At 45.1% G+C, this 21,650-nt stretch overlaps 1 protein-coding gene across 2 annotated transcripts in view; it reads left to right on the forward strand.

The window, feature by feature from the left end:
• The window catches only part of ADCY1 (adenylate cyclase 1), a 260,520-nt gene that overhangs the window by 162,943 nt on the left and 75,927 nt on the right, over positions 1–21,650 (forward strand). For both annotated transcript variants that reach the window (XR_009555859.1, XM_060247765.1), the window contains exon 5: positions 17,110–17,237. Coding sequence is in view for 1 of the 2 variants with exons in the window: in XM_060247765.1 (XP_060103748.1) it covers positions 17,110–17,237 (128 nt within the window). In the remaining variant the exon portion in view is untranslated. The remainder of the gene's footprint in view (positions 1–17,109; positions 17,238–21,650) is intronic.

The raw sequence follows: 21,650 nt of genomic DNA on the forward strand, positions 1-21,650 counted from the left end.
TCACTTCTGGTGCATGTTGAAAGTGAATTGCTTTCGTAAAAACCATAGTGTTTTTGCCCAAATATCGGAGCATCCCATGTCACCAGCAACAGACTGACATCACTTCCAGTGCATCGCAGAAGTGACATCACTGGCAACATTGCTGCATCATCAACCTAGGCCTCTCCCTGCTGTCACTAAGTCCAACCCACCAGTTGCCAGAAGGGACCTGGGAACCCTATATGGGTCTAGAAAAAAAAGCTGGTCACAGTGCCAAGATGGCTTGGGGGGGGGGGCAGAAACCCATGGAGGTGCTTGATACTGCTTTTTTTTGCAAGAAAGCCTTAGGGTTGGACCTGAGGCTCTGGCTTCAAAGGACAGCTTCTTCTGCCAGAAGAACTTGCCTCCACTAGTAAAATGAATTCACAGGGCCAAAACCTTTGTGATTTCTTTTGGCACTGTTACTTCACAATGCATATCGGATGATTAACCTTTTTTTTCCCTGAGAGACGAAGACGCTGCTTAGAAAGGGCATGTTTCCTTTTAATGTACCTGCACAAATTCTGTGATGAGATAATAAACATTTATTTTTCCCTATAGAAGCTGCTCTCGTCAAGTCTGACTTGAATTTACAACTCCCATTGTTTGGGTGAATTTTGTTTATTCATATGTTTTCTGGGGATTATAAGCAAGAACTCATTCAGAAAACAAATTGTTAATTTGCATAACAAATCAGGATTCCCCCCCCCCCCCTTGCAGAGATTTTATTGTTAGTCAGCTCAGAACTGATAATCAGCTGCGCAGAGAAAAAGAAACAAGAACACAATCAAACAAATTGTTAAGGCATTAGCTGCTATAAATAGATATGGAAGAAGAAAACTGCTGACTGTGGAAAGTGGAGATTTCCCTATTGAGTCATGTAGGGTGATAGCTACTGAAATCAAAGGCTAATTTCATATTGTCTTGAGTAGGTTTAGAATAGGCTCCCGTCATGAGATTATCTGCAAGGCACATCTGTCATGGACAGCAGTGGCAAAAATATGGAAAAGTGTTATGTTCGGGGAATAAATACTGATTTTTTCACAAAAATGATATTACCTTTCATCAATAAATGTTGCAAACCATCATCAGACACCACAATATTACCATCAGATTTGCGAGGGGGGAAAAAACCCTGACTAGATACATAAAAGACTCTTTAATTTTCAATTTCATTTCCAGTGATTCGGCTAGGAATTATACTCTCAGCAAATATGCTTGCGCTGTGCAGATAATAATGTACGTGCTAGGCCTAACAGTGCATCAACTTTTGCAAACAAGTATCCTGAACGTGAATCATTGGTGTTCAAGAAAGCAGAAAATTATTTAGGTTATTTATAGTCCATCTTCCTTCCCAAGACTCAAGGCGGATTACGTACATTGAGTCAATAAAAGTAAAGGCTGTCCCCTGTGCAAGCACCAGTCGTTTCCGACTCTGGGGTGACGTCGCATCACGATGTTTTCATGGCAGACTTTTTACAGAGTGGTTTGCCATTGCCTTCCCCAGTCATCTACACTTCCCCCCCCCCACCCCAGTAAGGTGGGTCCTCATTTTACCAACTTCGGAAGGATGGAAGGCTTAGTCAACCTTGTGCCAGCTTCCTGAACCGTGGGATCAAACTCAGGTCCTGAGCAGAGAGCTCGGACTGCAGTACTGCAGCTTTACCACTCTGTGCCACGGGACTGTTATGATTGAGTCAATAAAACCAACAAAATGGGATACTCATAGAACAATCCTCTGTTGTGCCCAAGCTACACCCACAACAATGGCTGTGGCTCAACAGTGGCACCACTAGTTAGCCTCCTAAGGGGAAAGCTATGTGGTAACCAAATGAGGGGAAAGGTGCTCCCTCAGTGTTGGTAGGCAGTGCCGTGATGCTGTTTCTGACATTTCTGCTACAGCATTCCATCCTAGCGTTGTAGCTAGGCAGGGGCAGCATGATAGACGGAGCAAGCAGGATCAATCAGATCCATGAGTCGAGGGCTCCAAATCAAGCATCTATCGCTGGCAGGGAGTGGAGAAGGGCAGGACACAGGAGCCTTGCTTTTCCCCTGCAGCACATGCCCCTCAAAGGGACCAGCTTCCACCCAAAGCCCCAGCATCAACCACCTGTCCCACAGGGACACCACATAGACAGTGCGCACAGTGCACCTGAAGGCCATGATGAACAAGAACATGAATATGCAAGTGCAGTTCCCAGTGGTTCGAGGTGCCAGAGAACCGCTGAGAGGCCCCCAAGCAGTTGCTTGATGCACCTCTGTTCCTCACCCACACCCCTCATGATGGAAAGAAGCTCTCCAGGTGTCTGGCAGCAGTTGTCACATTGTTCTGTCCGTTGTCCCCTCTACCCATTGTTGCCCCCTGGAAAAGGCTTCCTGCCACTCATAAGAACATAAGAGAAGCTATGTTGGATCAGGCCAATGGCCCATCCAGTCCAACACTCTGTGTCACACAGTGGCCAAAGAAACCCAGGTGCCATCAGGAGGTCCATCAGTGGGGCCAGGAAACCAGAAGCCTTCACCCTGTTGCCCCTCCCAAGCACCAAGAATACAGAGCATCACTTGCCCCAAACAGAGAGTTCCAAGAAACCGCTGTGGCTAATAGCCACTGATGAACCTCTGCTCCATATGTTTATCCAGTCCCCTCTTGAAGCTATGCTTGTGGCTGCCACCACCTCCTGTGGGAATGAATTCCTCGTGATAATAACCCTTTGGGTGAAGAAGTACTTCCTTTTATCCATTCTAACCCAACTGCTCAGCAATTTCATTGAGTGCCCACAAGTTCTCATATTGTGAGAAAGGGAGAAAAGTACTGTGGCTCTCCACAGTAGCTCACAATGGCTCTCCAGCAACTCACACTCAGTATGAAGGAAAGGGAGGATGGGATGGGCTGTGCTGGATGAGGGCCCTATACTGGGGGACTTGGCAAGGAGCCAGAATCTCCCCTCCTCCAGGGTATCAGCAGCCATGAAACCTGGCCCAGGGGGAACTCCTTTGCCACTACCATCCCTGCCCCTCATCTGGCAGGGCAGGGCCACTGCTATCCAAAGATGTCAGATTTGCCCCTGCTGTGCCTCCCCTCCAGCCATCAGGCCCGAAGACTCCATGATGTCATGGAGATCATGGAGGCTGCCATTGCTGTGAGCCTCCTCTGGGTCAGGCCACATAGGTAGTCCACAAAGGTGAAGGAGCTGGGCGCAAAGGTTGTGTTCTCGTCAGTGCTTCCTGTTGAAGGCTGTAGCTTAGGATGAGAAAGAAGAATACTTCAAATAAACGACTGGCTACATTGATGGTGCTGTCAGGAAGGATTTGGATTTCTGGACCATGGTTTATGCTTTCGAGATGGTGGTCTTCTATCGGGAGATGGTTTGCACCTTACGGCAGTAGGGGAAAGGGTGTTTGGTAGCAGCCTTGCTAACCTAATAAGGAGGACATTAAACTAAATTGTATGGGGGAGCGAGACAATAATTCAAAGCCTCGTATGATGCCAGAAACTGGGGATAAGAACATTAAAGATTTGCAAAGAGTGGTGCGTACGCTAGGTAATGTTAACTTGCATGCTTGTACGGAAACCAAACCCTCAGGATGCATAAAATGTGGATTCTGATGTCTCTACACTAATGCACAGAGTATGGGAAACAAACAGGAGGAACTGGAAGTCCTAATAAAGGAAGGAGACTATGACATAATAGGCCTTACGGAAACTTGATGGGATGACACTCACAACTAGAATATTAAGATTCAGGGGTACAACTTATTTAAAAGGGGACAGGCAAATGAGAAAGGGCGGAGGCGTAGCAGTATATGTGAAGGAGGTATATACTTGAACATATGAAGCTGCCTTATACTGAATCAGACACTTGGTCCATCAAAGTCAGTATTGTCTTTGTGAGGAAATATGTGAATCTGAGCATGGCAGCTCAGTTGAGTGTCTTTGGGTAAAAATAAAAGGAGTAAGAAATAACAATGATATTATTGTGGGGGTCTGCTGTTGACCACCAAGTCAGTCAGAGGACTTGGATGAGATACTTCTACAGCAGATTGCAAAGTTCTCCAAGAGAAGGGATACAGTGATCATGGGAGATTTCAATTACCCGGAAATCTGTTGGAAGTCCAACTCTGCTAAAAATGAAAAGTCAAATAGATTCCTGACTTGTCTTGCTGACAACTTCCTTTTCCAGAAAGTGAAAAAAGAAACAAGGGGATCTGCTATCTTGGATTTGATTCTCACCAACAAGGAAGAATTGATTGAAGAAGTGGAAATCGTGGGCACCCTGGGCAGTAGTGACCATGTGATTTTGGAATTTACAGTCTTAAACGTAGTCAGACTTGACGGATAGTGAGAGATAATCGCAAACTGAGCCGAAGAGACTGATAATAGCAGACACGCCAACAAGGAGAGACTCCACACCAGTTCTTCCAGAACTATAAGTGTATTTACAGATATATATAGAAAGTGCAATATATTTACAATATGGAGCTTCAAAGTGCTACGCCAGACCATCAATCATACAAAGAGGAAAAAAGTCTCTAGCACTCAGCTCCTTATATATTCCAGCCCGCCAATCAGGGGAATTTATAATAATAATAAATTTTTAATAATAATAAATTTTTATTTCTATCCCGCCCTCCCCACCTCGGCAGGCTCAGGGCGGCTAACAACATTTCATAAAAACATACAATGGTTAAAAGCCTTTAAATTTAACAATATAAAACAGTAAACATTAACTTAGCAGCATTAAAACAGTCCAGTAAGTGCAGTTATTCAGCGGTATGGTCTTAAACCGCATTGGCGGATGCTTAATTGCCGATCTTCTTAACAGTCCAGGTGTGCGAGCTTAAAAAGGGCGGTCTTGCAGGCCCTGCGGAACTGATCAAGGTTCCGCAGGGCCCGCACCTCCTCGGGGAGTCGGTTCCATAGGGTAGGGGCCGCGATTGAAAATGCCCGTACCCTAGTATTCTGATATTTAGTCTCCCTCGGCCCGGGGATGGTCATTAGATTTTTCCCAACTGATCTCAGTGCCCTCTGGGGTTCATACGGGGAGAGACGGTCCCTCAGGTAGGTAGGTCCTCGGCCATATAAGGCTTTAAAGGTAATGACCAACACTTTGTACTGGACCCGGTATATGATCGGCAGCCAGTGCAGTCCACGTAGCCCCGGCTGTATATGTTCCCGTTTTGGGAGTCCCAACAACAGCCTGGCCGCCGCATTCTGCACTAGCTGTAGTCTCCGAGTCCGGCACAAAGGTAGCCCCAAGTAGAGGGCATTACAGTAGTCCAATCTTGAGGTGACCGTTGCATGGATCACTGTTGCGAGGTCCCGGCGCTCAAGGAAAGGGGCCAACTGCCTTGCCTGCTTCAGATGAAAGAATGCTGACTTGGCAGTGGCTGCTATCTGGGCCTCCATCGATAGTGAAGGCTCCAGTAAAACACCCAGGCTCTTTACCTGGCGCGCTGCTTTCAATGGCGCGCCATCGAAGACCGGGAGAGCTATTTCCCTTCCCAGAGCGCCGTGACCCACGCAAAGGACCTCTGTCTTCGCTGGGTTCAGCTTCAGCCCACTCAGCCTGAGCCATGTTGCAATAGCCTGTAAGGCCCGGTCGAGATTCCCTGGTGCGGGGTCGGGCCAGCCGTCCATTAGTAGATAGAGCTGGGTGTCATCCGCATATTGATGGCAACCCAGCCCAAACCGCCGGGCAATCTGGGCGAGGGGGCGCATATAGATGTTGAACAACATCGGGGAGAGCACTGCTCCCTGGGGCACCCCACAGTCCAGTGTGCGCCTCCGGGACCGTTCACTCCCGATAGCCACCCTCTGTCCCCGACCCAGGAGAAAGGAGGAAAGCCATTGCAAGGCCGACCCCTCAACCCCAATGTCGGCGAGGCGGCGCGTCAGTAGCCGATGGTCGACTGTATCGAATGCAGCCGACAGATTTAATAGCATCAGCACCGCAACGCCACCTCGATCCAGTTGCCGTTGGAGGTCATCCACCAAGGCGACTAACACCATCTCCGTCCCATGGCCCGGCTGGAAACCAGACTGACATGGGTCTAGGACAGACTCACTGTGACTACAGTGATTACCAGGCATTGCATCAGCCTGTCCTGTGATCATTACATGACCTCATTACACTGACAGTACTCTGACAGTAGATGATCTAGAATGCAGTAACTTTTAAGCTACAAGTCACTGACAAGACTTATAGGTTGGACTTCAGAAAGGCAAACTTTGATAAATTTAGAACTATGCTGGGTAAAATCCCATGGTCAGAAATACTTATAAGGAAGGGGGTTCAGGAGGGGTGGGAGTTTCTTAAAAGCGAAATACTGAAAGCGCAATCACAGACGATTCCTATGAGAAGAAAAAATGGAAAAAGCCTAAAGAAGCCAAAGTGGCTCCATAAACAGCTCTCTAAAGACTTGAGAAATAAAAAAGATTCCTTTAGGAATTGGAAGGAGGGCCTTATAACTAAGAATGAATATAAACAAATCACCAGTGCTTGTAGAGAAAAAGTTAGGAAAGCTAAGCTCAGTATGACCTTAGGCTGCCCAAAGATGCTAAAAACAACAAAAAAGGGTTCTTTTCTAATGTTCAGAGTAAAAAAAAGAGCAAGGACACGGTAGGCCCATTGCGAGGGCAAAAAAGTGAAATTGTCACAGGTAATGAAGAGAGTGTGGAACTGCTGAATTCCTACTTTTCCTCAGTCTTCTCTTCTGAGGGAAACGGTGTTCAACATGGCAAAAGCAGAACATATAAGGAGGGTATAAAGTTCCAACCTAGGATCAGCATAGGGGTAGTACATAAACACCTAGTTTCTTTAAATGAAACTAAGTCCTCAGGGCCAGATGAATTGCATCCAAGGGTTCTAAAAGAGCTTGCGGATGTAATTTCTGAGCCTCTGGCTATTATTTTTGAGAATTCTTGGAGAACAGGAGAGGTGCCAGAAGATTGGAGGTGGGCAAATGTCCCCATCTTCAAGAAGGGGAAAAAAGATGATCCGGGTAACTACCGACCCATCAGCTTGACGTCTATACCTGGAAAAGTTTTAGAACAAATCATCAAACAGTCGGTCCTGGAACATTTTGAAAGAATGGATGTGATTACTAAGAGCCAGCATGGTTTTCTCAAGAACAAGTCATGTCAGACTAACCTGATCTCTTTTTTTGAGAAAGTGACTACCTTGCTGGATCAGGGGATTGCTGTAGACATAGTTTATCTTTATTTCAGTAAGACTTTTGATAAAGTTTCACATACTAACCTTGTTGACAAGTTGATAAAATGTGGTTTGGATCCTGTTACCGTTAGGTGGATCTGTAACTGGTTGACAGATCGCACCCAAAGATTGCTTGTGAATGGTTCCTCATCCTCTTGGAGAGGAGTGACAAGTGGAGTGCCTCAAGGATCTGTCCTGGGACCTGTTTTGTTCAACATCGTTATCAATGATTTGGATGAAGGAATAGAGAGAATGCTTATTAAATTTGCAGATGATACTAAATTGGGAGGGGTTGCAAACACAGAAGAAGACAGAAACAGGATCCAGGATGACCTTGACAGGCTGGAAAACTGGGCTAAAATCAGTAAAATGAATTTTAACAGGGATAAATGTAAAGTTCTGCATTTAGGTAGGAAAAATCCAATGCATGGTTATAGAATGGGGGAGACTTGTCTTAGCAGTAGTATGTGCGAAAAGGATCTAGGGATCATACGCTGAACATGAGTGGATCATACGCTGAACATGAGTCAACAGTGTGATGTGGTGACTAAAAAGGCAAATGAAATTTTGGGCTGTATCAACAGAAGTATAGTGTCCAGATCACATGATGTGATGGTATCGCTTTACTCTGCTCTGGTAAGACCTCACCTGGAGTATTGTGTTCAGTTTTGGGTAGCACATTTTAAGAAGGATATAGACAAGCTGGAACAGGTCCAGAGAAGGGCAACGAAGATGGTGAGGGGTCTGGAGACCAAGTCCTATGAGGAAAGGTTGAAGGAGCTGGGGATGTTTAGCCTGGAGAGGAGGCGGCTGAGAGGTGATATGATCACTATCTTCAAGTACTTATTATTATTATTATTATATTATTATTATTATATTATAATAATTAGTACTTATTATTATTATATTATTATATACTTGAAGGGCTGTCCTAAGGATGGCATGGAATTGTTTTCTGTGGCCCTGGAAGGTAGGACCAGAACCAATGGGTTGAAATTAAATCAAAAGAGTTTCCGACTCAACATTAGGAAGAACTTGACCATTAGAGTGAACTTGACCATTAGACCATTAGAGTGGTGGGTTCTCCTTCCTTGGAGGTTTTTAAGCAGAGGCTAGATGGCCATCTGACAGCAATGAAGATCCTGTGAATTTAGGGGGAAGTGTTTGTGAGTTTCCTGCATTGTGCAGGGGGTTGGACTAGATGACCCTAGAGATCCCTTCCAACTCTATGATTCTATGATAGCAGCACTGAATGTTAGAGAATAGGGACCTTGGCACAAGAGGAGAACACAGCAGTCAGTCCATGGGAGCTCCAAGGCAGGTGCCATTACCTCCCCACAGGCACCTCACCTTCCTTGGCTGTCATCCTTGGCTACCTTTGTCCTCCTCCTGCTGCTCAGTTCCAGATCCTCTTGGCTACACATGTGCCCAGAAACCTTGGCATGAGGTGCTGAGAGTATCATGAGAGCACCCTGGCTGCGGAGATGGGAACATGACAGTGGTGGAGTCTCTCTCCCCAGTTGAGTTGGAGAATGTCTACAATTGTTATGGCTGCTGCTTTGTCTTTGGACCACCTTGGTGACCTCAGAGGACCTCAGAGCTTCAAGAGGGGATTGGATAATGAAGTAGAGGTCCATTAGCGGCTATTAGCCACAGGGTATTGTTGGAAGTCTCTGTCTGGGGCAGTGATGCTCTGTATTCTTGGTGCTTGGAGGGAGCACAGTGGGAGGGCTTCTAGTGTCCTGGCCCAGCTGGTGGACCTCTTGATGGCACCTGTTTTTTTGGGCCACTGTGTGACGCAGAGTGTTGGACTGGATGAACCATTGGCCTGATCCAACATGGCTTCTCTTATGTCCCCCAACACCATCCCCACTCTTTGAGTTGCCTGTGGAGCATGGCAAAATTGGTCAGGACACCACAGGGTGGTAGAAGGCAGTGGGTGGCAGGTTCCGGATTGGGATGAGCATGAACTGGCTCACTAACTGAAATTTGTGATTAATTTTGAGCAGTTTGTGCTTTGTGAACTGAAGCTCATGGCAGGTCAACTGGCACGGACTTTCCACAAACTTTCAAGCAGTTCATGAAGATTTTTGTCAGTTTGTAAATGGATACATTTACAGACAGACTGTCTCCGCTCAAACAAAATGTTTTCCAAACCAGAGCAACAGGCAGGGGGTGGAATCTAGCCTTGGAAACCGTGTTGTCAGTTTCAAACAAGGATGACAAAAAAGGTAGGGAAATTCTGAATGAGAAAAAAAGGAACTGAGTACCAGAGGTCTAGGAATAATTATAGAATGTATAGAAAGGAATACTGAAGATGCGTATGTAATTCAAGAACAAAAATGTGGAATAGATTATTATTATAATTACAAAATTACAAAAACATCATAATATGCCCACAATAGCAATGATTAGGAACACTATCAAGAAGTAATTTTTTACAATGTTAGCAATTACAAGTATATTACATACAACTACAATGACATTTTCAAAAAAATTGGCAGATTGGAACAAACATACTGCAATTTGGCATTTATATAAATCATTAACAAGCTGGGAAAGGACACACAATGAGACAGGATGCTGACTAAATTCCTATTTTAATGTATCCCCCTAAAGTTCTTGGAGGGGGAGCACCAACAACCCTGTGTGGCCTCCTTCCCATCACAACAGTTGGTTGTCTGAGTGCATTGATTCCTGGGACAGAGCAAACACGGCACATCACTTGTCACAGCTGGCTGGGTACAGGGCACGGCTAAGAGTGGGGTGGCACCCCTATGGCCCATCTACTGCAGCCCTCAGAGCCTCTAGCCTCTAAAGCAGGGGTGTCAAAAATGTGGCCTGGGGGCCGAATCAGGCCCCTGGAGGGCTTCTCTCAGCCCCCCAAGCAACTGGCTATCATATGCTTCCTTCTCCCTCTCTTTTTTCCTTCTGCATCACAGTTTGCTTTGCCAGGCTTGCTCAATTGCACAGGAGCCACAGAGCAAAGCCTCTATTTTCTCCATTGGCTGAGGCTCTTCCCTTGGGGTGGAGGGGGGGGGAGGGATAACTTGCTTTGCCAGGGTCTCTCAGTCGCACAGCAGAGCTACTGTGCCAAACTTCTCTTCCTTCTGTTGGCTGAGGCTGCTCCCCCTCCTGGTCTCCTTGGGGAAGGAAGGAACGAGCCAGGGCTTCCTTTCCCCAGTTCCCTGGATCTCACAGGAGAGATACAAAGAAAGCACCAATGAGTGCTAATGTTTTAAGCATGTTTTATTTAAAGGGTTTTTTTAAAAAAAAAAAACCTTTAATTGTGTTTGTGCTTTATAAAGTTTATATCTCTGCTTCCTGTCATTACACTTTGTGACACACATGGCATGGCCCTACAAAATCTCAATTATTTCAGATCCGGCCCTCATAACAAATTAGTTTGACACCCCTGCCCTGAAGGGAATGGTGAAGGCATTGGAATGGGGCCAAGCAGCACTGCAGCCATGGGGAGTTCCCTCCCCGCCCCCACTGTCACCCATTCTGTTTTTCACAATGGTATGGTCACCTGAAAAGGTGGGAAGGGGCGTCAGTGTCTGCAGAGCTAGGAATTCCCACCATTCAAGATGGTTCAGGCGCGTGTTGCAATGAAGCATGATTTATCCAGACCCCAACAACAATTCTTGCAGCAGGGGAGATAATCTATTTTATATATTTTCAAAGGGCAGATCTTCTCTAAATGAAGTGCATGTTTGGTGGTTCCAGTCCCTTTGCCAGAAATTCATGGTGGGGGAGGAGGACAGGTTCCAGTCCCCGAGATCTGACCTCTGTGAATGTAATCTCTGCCTCAGTGCGGAGAAGGAATGGCACAAAGACTTCACTGCTAAGTGGAAGTTTGGTTACTGAAAGGCACTGTGTATCGCTGCCACCTTGTGCTACCCAGCATATATATCAGGTGATATTTTTTCTTGTAAGGATCCCATATTCAGTGGGCCAGGCATTGGGTTGTGTGGGTGTGATTTTCTGTACTTTGCTTCTCATAAGCATTGTGAGAATAACAGAGAAGGAAGAGGGGTTTAATGATATGTGTAATTTGTACACCAGCCTGCAGGAAGAATTTTTTTAAAAAAACCCAGAATATGTTAAAAGAGGGACTGCTGAGAGCTAAGTAACACCTTAAACACTAACAAAATATGCAGCAGGTATAACCTTTTGTGAGTCACTGTTGACTTCTTCAGATCTGAAGAGGTGAGCAGTGACTCGTGAAAGCTCATACCCTGCCACAAATTTTGTTAGTCTTCAAGATGCTGGACTCTTGCTCTTTTCTACTACTACAGACAGATTAGCATGGCTGCCTGTTTTGTTGGGAGCCAAGGCATCTTTACTAGGCTTTTATAGTCTGCCTACTAAAAACTTGGAATCAAAAGACTGGAGACATTTTAGAGTGGAGTGGAGTCACTTTCTGGCCACTTGCATTGAATTAATAAACAGTGTCTCCTCTACTGTAAGGCGTATATATCCTCTACTCTGCCGTATAGTTAATCTACTAGTATATATTTGCCAGATGGTGAATACTGTTTTCTAGACTAAATATCCATCTGATGGGGAAGAGTCCCCTCACCCACCACCAAAAAATCCTTGCAGATTAGTTTGTGGGATTCTGTTATGATTATCTCTTAGTTCAGAGGTCCCCAGCCTTTTTTCGCCCATGGATACTTTTGGAATTCTGACAGTGTGGTTGCCAGATCCAACTCAGAAAATATCTGGAGACTTTGGGGGTGGAGCCAGGAGATTTCCCATTCCCTAAAATAAATAAATACAAATACAGCAGTGCAGTTCCCCTGAATACAGTCTTCATTCCCTTGTGTCCCAGCAGCTACACTTTCACTAAAAAAAAGTGAACACACACTCACATGCTCTCACAAAGCAGTTAAAATAAACAGCAAGCACACACTTTTGTGATATCACTAGGGCAGTTTACTCACATTGCTGAATGTAATCATCTGCTGTATTTCAGCCAACTTCTGGAAAACAAAAGAACAGGTGGCGTTGTACTACAAACAAACAGAAAGACTGAGAGCCACATGGCTCTGTCTGCTCACCCTGCCCCGCTGCAGCTTTCTTCTTAAGATTTAAAGGCATACACATTCAGAAACACAGTTGCAACTGCCTTATAAGCCTGACAAGGTTTAAGGGCAAATGGTGGCTGCTGAGATGGGACTTCCCCCACCAGCCAGCTGGTTGGCAGTGGGGAAGAGCCTAAAAAACCAGGGGATCCCCTGCTGGGACCTGGGGACTGGCAAGCCTACATGGTGAGCACAGGCACATAATGGCTGCTACAGGAGACAGAACCAGCCACAAAACAGCTGCTGCAGCTTACTTTCAGTCATGCAGTGAAGATCCTTGTGCTGTGGTGGCAGCTGCTTCCAAAGCTGCATTTTTAGACATCTGCACAGCCAGTCAAATCTCCAAGTGCCAATAGTTCTACCTGGTCCCACTCACTTTCTAAAAACATCTGGCAGATACCATGTTGGGAATCCTTGTCTTGGTTGTTTAATTCACAAAGTTGGTGTGGTAAAGAGATGGGGTTGTGGACCAACTTAGTGATCTTAAATATTCTCTTTGCACTTTGACACATGCTGAATAGTAAGGGTTGCCAGATCTGTATTGGAAAATATCTGGAGACTTTGGGGGTGGATCCAGGAGAGGGTGGGATTTGGGGAGGGGAACGGCCTCAGCGTGGTACAATACACGGTACAAGGGTGGACTCTATGGTATCCACCCTTCCAAGCAGCCTTTTTCTCCAGGGGAGCTGATCTCTGCCAGCTGGAGCAACTGTAAAAGCAGGCGATCTCCAGGCCATTTGCTGCTTCCATTTGCAGTAGAATCCTTTTGCAAAGCGCATTGAAAGTGGATTTTAAGGGCATTATTCAGCATGCGCGAAAGCGTTATTCTGTGCTGCCTGTGCGCGATAAGGGGATGATAGTGCTGGCCTACCAGTCAGACAGATGTGTAGCATTTTGTACACTTAAGACTGCTATGGAATGAGTGTAGCTCCAGCATGGTGTACTGGTTAAAATATTGGAGTAGGATCTGGGATACACAGGACTGAATCTCCCCTCTTCCATGCAAGCTGGTTGGATGAATCTCTCTGTCGAAACCACCTCAACAGGGTGACTGTTGTGACAGTAAAATGGATGAAAGGAAAACAATATAACCTTTATTTGGTTCCCACTGGGGAGAAAGGCAAGATATAATAAAGTAAATGAATAAAGCCGCCCTGAGCCCATCAGGGGAGGGCGGGATATAAATTTACATAAAATAAATAAAAAATAAAATAAACTATTGTTGGGAACGCTTACCCTCTTCTGGCTCCTCTTTAAGTTCTGCCCTTTTCAACTGATTGAGAATGTTTGAATTGTCTTCCTAATTCCCATCATTCAGAGAGCGTTTTGCATCAGCCAAGGAGAAAGCCACTGAAGCTGCACAGATATGCTGACTTGTCTTCATTTGTTACTCAGAGACTGCGCTGACCTCATGGCTCACTTCATAATGCTGGGCTTGGAACTAGCAAGAAGGCAGGCTGTGAGATCAGCATCACCATCCTAAACAGAGTTATGCTCCTCTAAAGCAAAACGATTAGATGGGTGTAACTCAGTTTAGGAGTGCACTGTGATCGTCCCATGGCTAGGTGTAGCATTGGGTTGTCTTGCAGCTTCCTTCTGAAAGGGTCATCCACAAGCATTCAGACTTTCTGATACTCAGCGGTTGCGCTGAACTTCTCACAAAACAATCCCTGTCGAACGCATAAAAATTCTCAAAGAAAGCTAGCCATCTGACTCTTTCAAAGGGAACAGCAACAGAAATCTGGAGAGCCTTGTTGACTCCATAGTGAACTCCTCTCTTTCTCTTCTTAGAAGCACTTCTCTTCTTAGAATAAAATTTCTAGGGGCTTAAACTAAACCAAGATGCTGGTTCCAAAAAATCCTAAAATACACACGTACACCAATCTTACCTTCTGAGTTCAAATCTTTAGGAGAGAAAAGTTTTGTGCAACTGCACAGAGTACTCGACGGCATCTCACTGTGCAATCCGAACTCTGAACAATAGAGTATGGATAAGAAAGAAAAGGGGAAGGGAACCCATGAAGGAAGGGAAGAGACGCATTGGAGGCCAGCATCCTACTCATACAGGATTCGGGCGCAATTTAGAGTTGCCAACTTCCAAGTGATGGCAAATTAGAAACAACCCACAGGGTTATAGTGACCACAATTACTAATATTTCATGCACTATACTTCCAAATTTATAGGTGAAATACAACACACACACACACATTAGATTATGGAATGCTCTCAAAAATATCTCAGTGCACTAAAAGTTCACAATACAAAGTAGAGTCCCATTGTCACAGCAGGTCGACTTCATATCCTGCTTCAAAGTTCCTTCCAGCAAGGCACACTCCACAATCCTTTTTCCCATGGAGCTGTAAAGGAAGTTGTGTCCAAACAATTCATGAGATTTACAATCACAAGGTGATACAATTATTGAGATTTACATTAATACAAAATTGTCATATTTATATTTACTTACACTACTCCAGTAATTTAAAGCACAATCCAAATGAAAGACAACTTCAGGTCCTTCAGTTTTTCTATTGAAACATAATATAAACCATTACTACACCTCTACTCACCCTGCCTCCCTTAACTATAACCACCACCTAACATACTCACACAAATCCTTCATATAGCACATTTACAGCTGACATCAAAGTCTTGTCTCTTTCTGAATAGGCAACTGCTCAAGAAACGTCTCAAGGCACTGCCGCTATCTGCAAGTTATTTAGTATAATATCATTTGCTTGATTTATACCCTGCCTTCCTCTGCAGTGGGGACCAAAGCGGCTTGCATCGTTCCCTTCTTCTCCATTTTATCTGCCAGGGCTTTTTTTGTAGCAGGAACTCCTTTGCATATTAGGCCACACACCCCTGATGTAGCCAGTCCCGGAGCTTACAATAGTCCCTGTATAAAAAAGCCCTGTAAGCTCTTGGAGGATTGGCTACATCAGCAGGGTGTGGCCTTACATGCAAAGGAGTTCCTGCTACAAAAAAAAAGCCCTGTTATCCATACAACAACCCTTGAAAGTAGGTGAGGTTGAGAGAGTTTGACTGGCTGAAGGACACCTAGCAAGTTTCTGTGGCAGAATGGGAATGCGAAGATGGGTCTCCCGGATCCTAGTCGAACACTCTAACCATTCCACTGCATCACAAAATTGCACCCACGCACCTCTTCAAACTGCTACCATTCTAGGTTTGCCAACTACTATGTGAGGCCTTGAGATCTCCTGGAATTAGAACTAATCTTCAGACTACAGAAATTAGTTTCCCCTGGAGAAAATGCCTGCTTTGGAGGGTGGACTCTATGGCATTTTATCCTGCTGAGGGTCCCTTCCCAGGCTCCACCCCCAAATCTCCAGGAATCTCCCAAACAAGAGTTTGCAACCCTATGCCACTCTCAGCTCCATGCCTCAATGATTAAAATGCTCCCCATTTTTGTACCAGGGTGAAACACTCTTTATCACCATCCATTCTGGAAGAATTGGTTCTTTCCACCCCCGCCCCAGCTGTCTTGAAGTGCTTTTATTTATGCTCCTTTCATTTTTAGAGTTTATGGATAGTTTCTGTGCAAAGCGCAGCTGCTTTATGATTTCGATATTTTTGTCTTACTAATTGCCTGGTTTCGTTGTTTTTGCTGCTGCTGCTGCAACCTGTTTTAAGAACAGAGGCCCTGCTGGATTGGGCCAGTAGTCCATCTACTCCAGCAGTCAACAGTACCTCTGGAGGACCAACAACAGGACGCAGAGAGTTGAGGCCGTCACCTCATGTTGCCTCCTGACTCTGGGATTCTGAGGATTAGTGCCTCTGAATGTAGAGGTTCCCCTCAGTGACCATCATTAGAAGCCATTGGTAGACTTATCCTTCATGAATCAATCTAATATTCTCTTAAAGTTGTTTCTTCCTGTGACCATCATTGCATCCTCTGCAGCAAATTCCACATTTTAATCACTTTCTGTGTAAAGTGGTCTTTCCTTTTGCCTTTTCTGAACCTACTCTCCATCAGTTTCATTGGATGCCCTCAAGTTTTAGTGCTTTGGGAGGAGGAGAAACATTGCTGATTTGGCCTTTGTTTTTTAATGCTTTTGGTTGCCTGGTTGAGAATGTGATATGGAAAAAGCAGAAACCAGATTTTAAATACAATTAAATAAGTTGTTTTCAACTTGTTTTCATGCATCATCTGTCCAAGACAGTTTCATAGATCTCAGCTTGTTTATTTAGTACTTGATAAAGTAACACACTCTGGAAATGCATAAATGGGTTTTGCAGAGTACCCCAAGCTTAGAAGACTGGTCTCTAGCCCATGGAGCTTATGACTGAAACAAGGAAACAACAGGGAAGAGAAAGAGAGAGACAAGGATAGCAGGAATGATAGCAAGGAAGGAAGGAAATTTTAACTTTAAATGCATTGGCTTGGAGAAGAGATTTAAAGAGAGAAATGCCTTCTCCAAGCCAGCCAATGAGGTGGTAGGGGCTTCAAGAACCACACAATATGTGTGAAAGAGCCACATGTGGCTCCTGAGCTGCAGTTTGGCCACCCCTCCTTTCTACTCACACTGCAATCCTGTGCCTTCTTAATTTTTAGTTCACATATTTTAAGACTGGGTTGCTCATTCCTACAGGAGTGTAGAGTTTGGTATCATAAACCCAAAAGCTTCACAAGAGAGGTGAGTTTTCATACAGTTTTGAAAACAGGTATCCTTTGGACGGTATGCAAAAGTGTAGAAACAAACCTTGCCCACAGTAAAACAGATTTTTTTTGTTTTATGTGTATCCTCTTTTTTTTTTTTAATTAAAGGAGAACCACTGCAGAAGGATAAAAATCCTAGGTGACTGTTACTACTGTGTATCAGGACTGACGCAGCCCAAAACGGATCATGCCCACTGTTGTGTCGAAATGGGATTGGATATGATTGACACCATCACGTAAGTTCTTCAGTCATTTACATGGTTCACAGAAAACAGTTTCGATACCTCTTGTCACTCCCTCTTGTATCTTATTCTCATCTCAACCTGCATTTTGCCTCTCTAACCACATTCGGGAGCGTCTCACATCCCTTCTAACTGAACCGATTCCTGTTTGGATTGGATCTTTGTTTTGATCTCTTGGTATCATTTCCCCTCCTTCCGAAACACACATGCACCTTTCTGGTGTGTTTACAAATCAACTTGGTGGGTGCATGCACTAGAAAAAATATAGAGGGAGGGGCTCTGGTAGAGCGTCTGTTTGGAATTTTGAAGGTCCCAGGTTCAATCTCCAGCATCTCTAGCTAAACAGATGTGGTAGAAGGTGATGTGAAAGTCCTCTGCCTGAGACCCTGTCACACAGCAGGGGCCTAGGAGGGCCTTCTGCTGGCTGCCACCACTCTGATAAGGGTCTGCATGAGAGGGCCCAGAGCATCCGACCACCCCTGTCTTCCTTGTTAGTAAATACCTCTTAACTATGACTAAGGAGACGTGAGGACCCAGGCAGGATAACAACAAAAAGAAGTTTATTATTAGTGCTCTAAAACAGTAAGTACTAGGTGATAAAGATTTAGTAGTGCTATAGTGAATATTAAAACAGTAAAGGTTGGTGCAAATAAACAGAAGCCCTGACATGTTTAGCTAGACATTCCTTGCTCTAATACCAAAATTCACCACCTCCCTTAGGCGAGGGATCTCTTCCCAGCTGCAAACTCTCTAGACTACAGCCTGCCTCCAGCTTAGCCTTTCAGAGAGAACCTCCCCGCCTGCAGCCTCTTTAGAAAAGAACACACCCTGCCTGTGCTTGGCCCTTTTATGCTTTCCCCTTAGTTCCCACCCCTCTCTGGGCTAGTTTCCCTCCAAAACCTTGCCATCCGATCAGAGGGACAGAAGGGATCCTGGGAAATGTAGGCTTTCTGTAATAACTCCAGTGCTGACCTCAGTGGTCATTTTTTTTTCTCTTATGCTGGTGAGACATTCATTTTTTCTTTATCACAGTGATGCTGAATGAAACTGGAGTCCCGTGGAAGCTCAAAGACCAGCAACTGGAAAACATGGAGCTGTCTCATACTGAAACCAGACCATTGCTGGTCTTTGAGCTTCTACTGGACTCCAGTTGCATTCAGCATCACTCTTTGTTTTGGAGTGGTTATGTTCTCCAGTGTCTGTGGCAATGTGCTCATTTGATTTTTTTTCCCCCTCTTATGCTGTTGAGACATTCATTTTTTTCTTTCTCACAATGGATTTTGGGCAGAGCTTTTCCCCTTTCTGTGACTTGCCAAGCCAAACACAGCTCAAATGCCATGAACGGTTGCCCACAACAATCTCAGTAAAAACCTCCTGGTTTTGCTGCCTGCCTCAGACTATGTTAGGCTGGGAAATAACTCCTGGCAACACACAAGGCTTGGTCAGTGGCCCGAATCTGGCTTGGATGATTCTTCAGGTTGTGTAGATGAGCATTATTATTTGCCATAACCATGAATATCGAATGAGGGGAAAGAGAGCACTTCTTTCTGTTTGTACAACGATTAAGAGGCTGTCAGATCATCACCCATGTGAACCACAGAGGATAAGGCTGTTGGCAGTCTAGACGCCAGCATGTGGAATGGTGATAGGTTCACAGGGTAGCCTGTTGGTCTGCAGTAGAACAGCTAGATTTAAGTCCCCACGGGTGCTTTAGAGACAAAATAGATCTTCAGAGTATAAACCAGGGGTGGCCAAACTGTGGCTCGGGAGCCACATGCGGCTCTTTCACACACATTGTGTGGCTCTTGAAGCCCCCGCTGCCCCGTCAGCGGGCTGGAGAAGGCATTTGTCTCTTTAAATCCCTTCTCCAAGCCAAACCAGCCAGCAGCTTGACAAACACATTTACAGTTAAAGCTGCTTTCTTTCCACCACCTCCTCCCTCCTCTCATCTATTTTCCTCCCTCCCTGCCTCGGGGCTCTCAAATACCTGATGTTCGTGTTTTGCAGCTCTCAAACATCTGACATTTATTCTGTGTAGCTCTTACATTAAGCTTTTGACAATCAAAGCTCCCTTTGTCAGATATCAGATATTTGTCAGATGTCTGATGAAGGGAGCTTTGAGTCTTGCCATTTCATTCTCTGAAAACTTTGTTGGTCTCCATTCTAGCTGTGTAGAATGTAGATTAAAAGGCTGTCAGATCATCACCCGTGTGAACCACAGAGAATAAGGCTGTGTAGCATGGTGTAACAGCCCATGAAACAGCCCATTCCCCCAAGAAAAAATAAAGTGGGTGCATCCCGGGGTGGAATTCTAACAGGAGCTCCTTTGCACATTAGGCAAATGTGCTCCCTGATGTAGCCAATCCTCCAAGAGCTTACAAGGCTCTTTTTTGTAGGCTCTTGGAGGATTGGCTACATCAAGGGGGTGTGGCCTAATATACAAAGGCGCTCCTGCTAGAATTCCACCCCTGGGTATATCTGTCATTTAAAAGCATTGATACATAATTTTTAAAGTTTATGTATCAATGCTTTTTAATTATAGCTGGAAAAGACTCATGTTAATAGGGAGACCAGTCTCCAGGTGGGACCTGGGGATCCCCTGGAATTACAGCTCGCCTCCAGACGACAGAGATCAGCTCTCCTGGAGAGAATGGATGCTTTGGAGGATAGGCTCTATGGCATGGTACCCCACTGAGGTCACTGTCCTCCCTAGATTCCATCCTCAAATCTCCAGGAATTTACCAATCCGGAGATAGCAGCCATACCTCCCCCCGCCCCCCCTCCGCTGCCAGTGACCAGGGAAGGAGGAGGAACATTGCTAGCATGGGTTTGCAGTATCTAAAAGTTGACTGTACTGTAAAGAGCTCTGTAGGAATTCTTAAATAAGACGAATTTCATTGGTAAGCAAGAGCGCTATTTGTTTATTCTTGCTGAGAAGAGGAGAGAGAATTTGTCTGACTCCTCCAAAATTAAGGCATTCCAAAGGCAGGGTCCATTTAAATTTTTAAATATTTATTTGAAAACAACCTTTTGCAGCATTGTGCTCGTTAAGACGAGTTTGCTCGGTTGCATGACAGGTTAAAATTAAACGGAACGAGGTGGCTTCAGCAATTTTCCTTTGATACCAGCATTTTGGCTTGCTGTCACTTGTCATTGCTGGGTAAGGTAAATACGCATTAAGCAAACGGGGAGATTTATAGGAGGGGGAAATATAAGCAAATCAGTGTCAGCCAGAAGATAAACAAGCAAATGATATAGTTTGACTGCTTGCCAATGGTTTGGTAGCACGTGAAAACGGGAGACTGTCTGCGAAAGGGGGCAATTTAGCATAATCTAAACAGAGGTCACTAGAGCAATGCAGTTTTTGAACCATTCTACTTGAGTAATTGTTCTAGAATGTTACTGCGTGCAGGGCTTTTTGTGTAGCAGGAATTCCTTTGCATATTAGGACACACGCCCCTGATGTAGCCAGTCCTCCAAGAGCTTACATTAGGCCCTTTAATAACAGCCCTGTAAGCTCTTGGAGGATTGGCTACAACAGAGTGTGTGTAGCCTAATATGCAAAGGAGTTCCTGCTAAAAAAAAAAGCCCTGACTGTGTGATTGTCAGCGAGTCAAAACTGCATCTCAAAACTGGGAGGATGTTTCATGAAGGCCCTGCAGAGACGAACCCCACTTTCAGTGTGGTCTACCTGTCTAGGAAAACATAATGTGAGTCAGGCTGGAGACCCTCACCCCAACTCACAAGTCATGTGTACTGTTGGAGGACTCACCTCCATTCCATCTCTCATTGCAGACTAGGAACACTGTGAGGATGAAAGAGAGGCTTTTGCCTTCCATCTCATGACATTTTTCCAAGTGGAAATGGCTACAGAGGAGTTATCTTTGCCCCTTAATCTGGCTTCGCAAATCCTGGAGTCATGTGACTGAGGACATAAGGAGACTGACAGAAGGGCAAACAGCCGTGCCACGGCCATTCTTACTACAGAAAATGGCAAGGAGGGAAGGCAGAAACTCCTCCTTTCCTCCTTGTGCTCCCCTGCTGCATCAAGTAATGGTGTGTTTTCTAAATTGACTCCCAACTAAGGATGCCAACCTCCAGGTGGGATCTGAGGATTCCCCAGAATTATAGGTCATCTCCAGAGATCAGTTCCCTTTGAAAAAAATGGATGCTTTGGAGATGGACTCTATGACATTGTACTTCACTGAGGTCCGTGTCCTCTCCAGGCTCCATTCCCAAATCTCCAGGAGTTTCCCACCTGGAATCTTGCAGCTCTGCCCCCCCGAATTATAGCTTATCTCCAGAGTACAGAGATCAGTTCCCCTAAAAAAAAAGGATGCTATGACATTTTACTGAGGTCCCACTGAGGTCCCTGTCTACCCCAGGCTCCATCCCCATATCTCCAGG

The sequence above is a fragment of the Heteronotia binoei genome, chromosome 10, assembly GCF_032191835.1.
Source record: "Heteronotia binoei isolate CCM8104 ecotype False Entrance Well chromosome 10, APGP_CSIRO_Hbin_v1, whole genome shotgun sequence".
Lineage (NCBI taxonomy): Eukaryota > Metazoa > Chordata > Lepidosauria > Squamata > Gekkonidae > Heteronotia > Heteronotia binoei.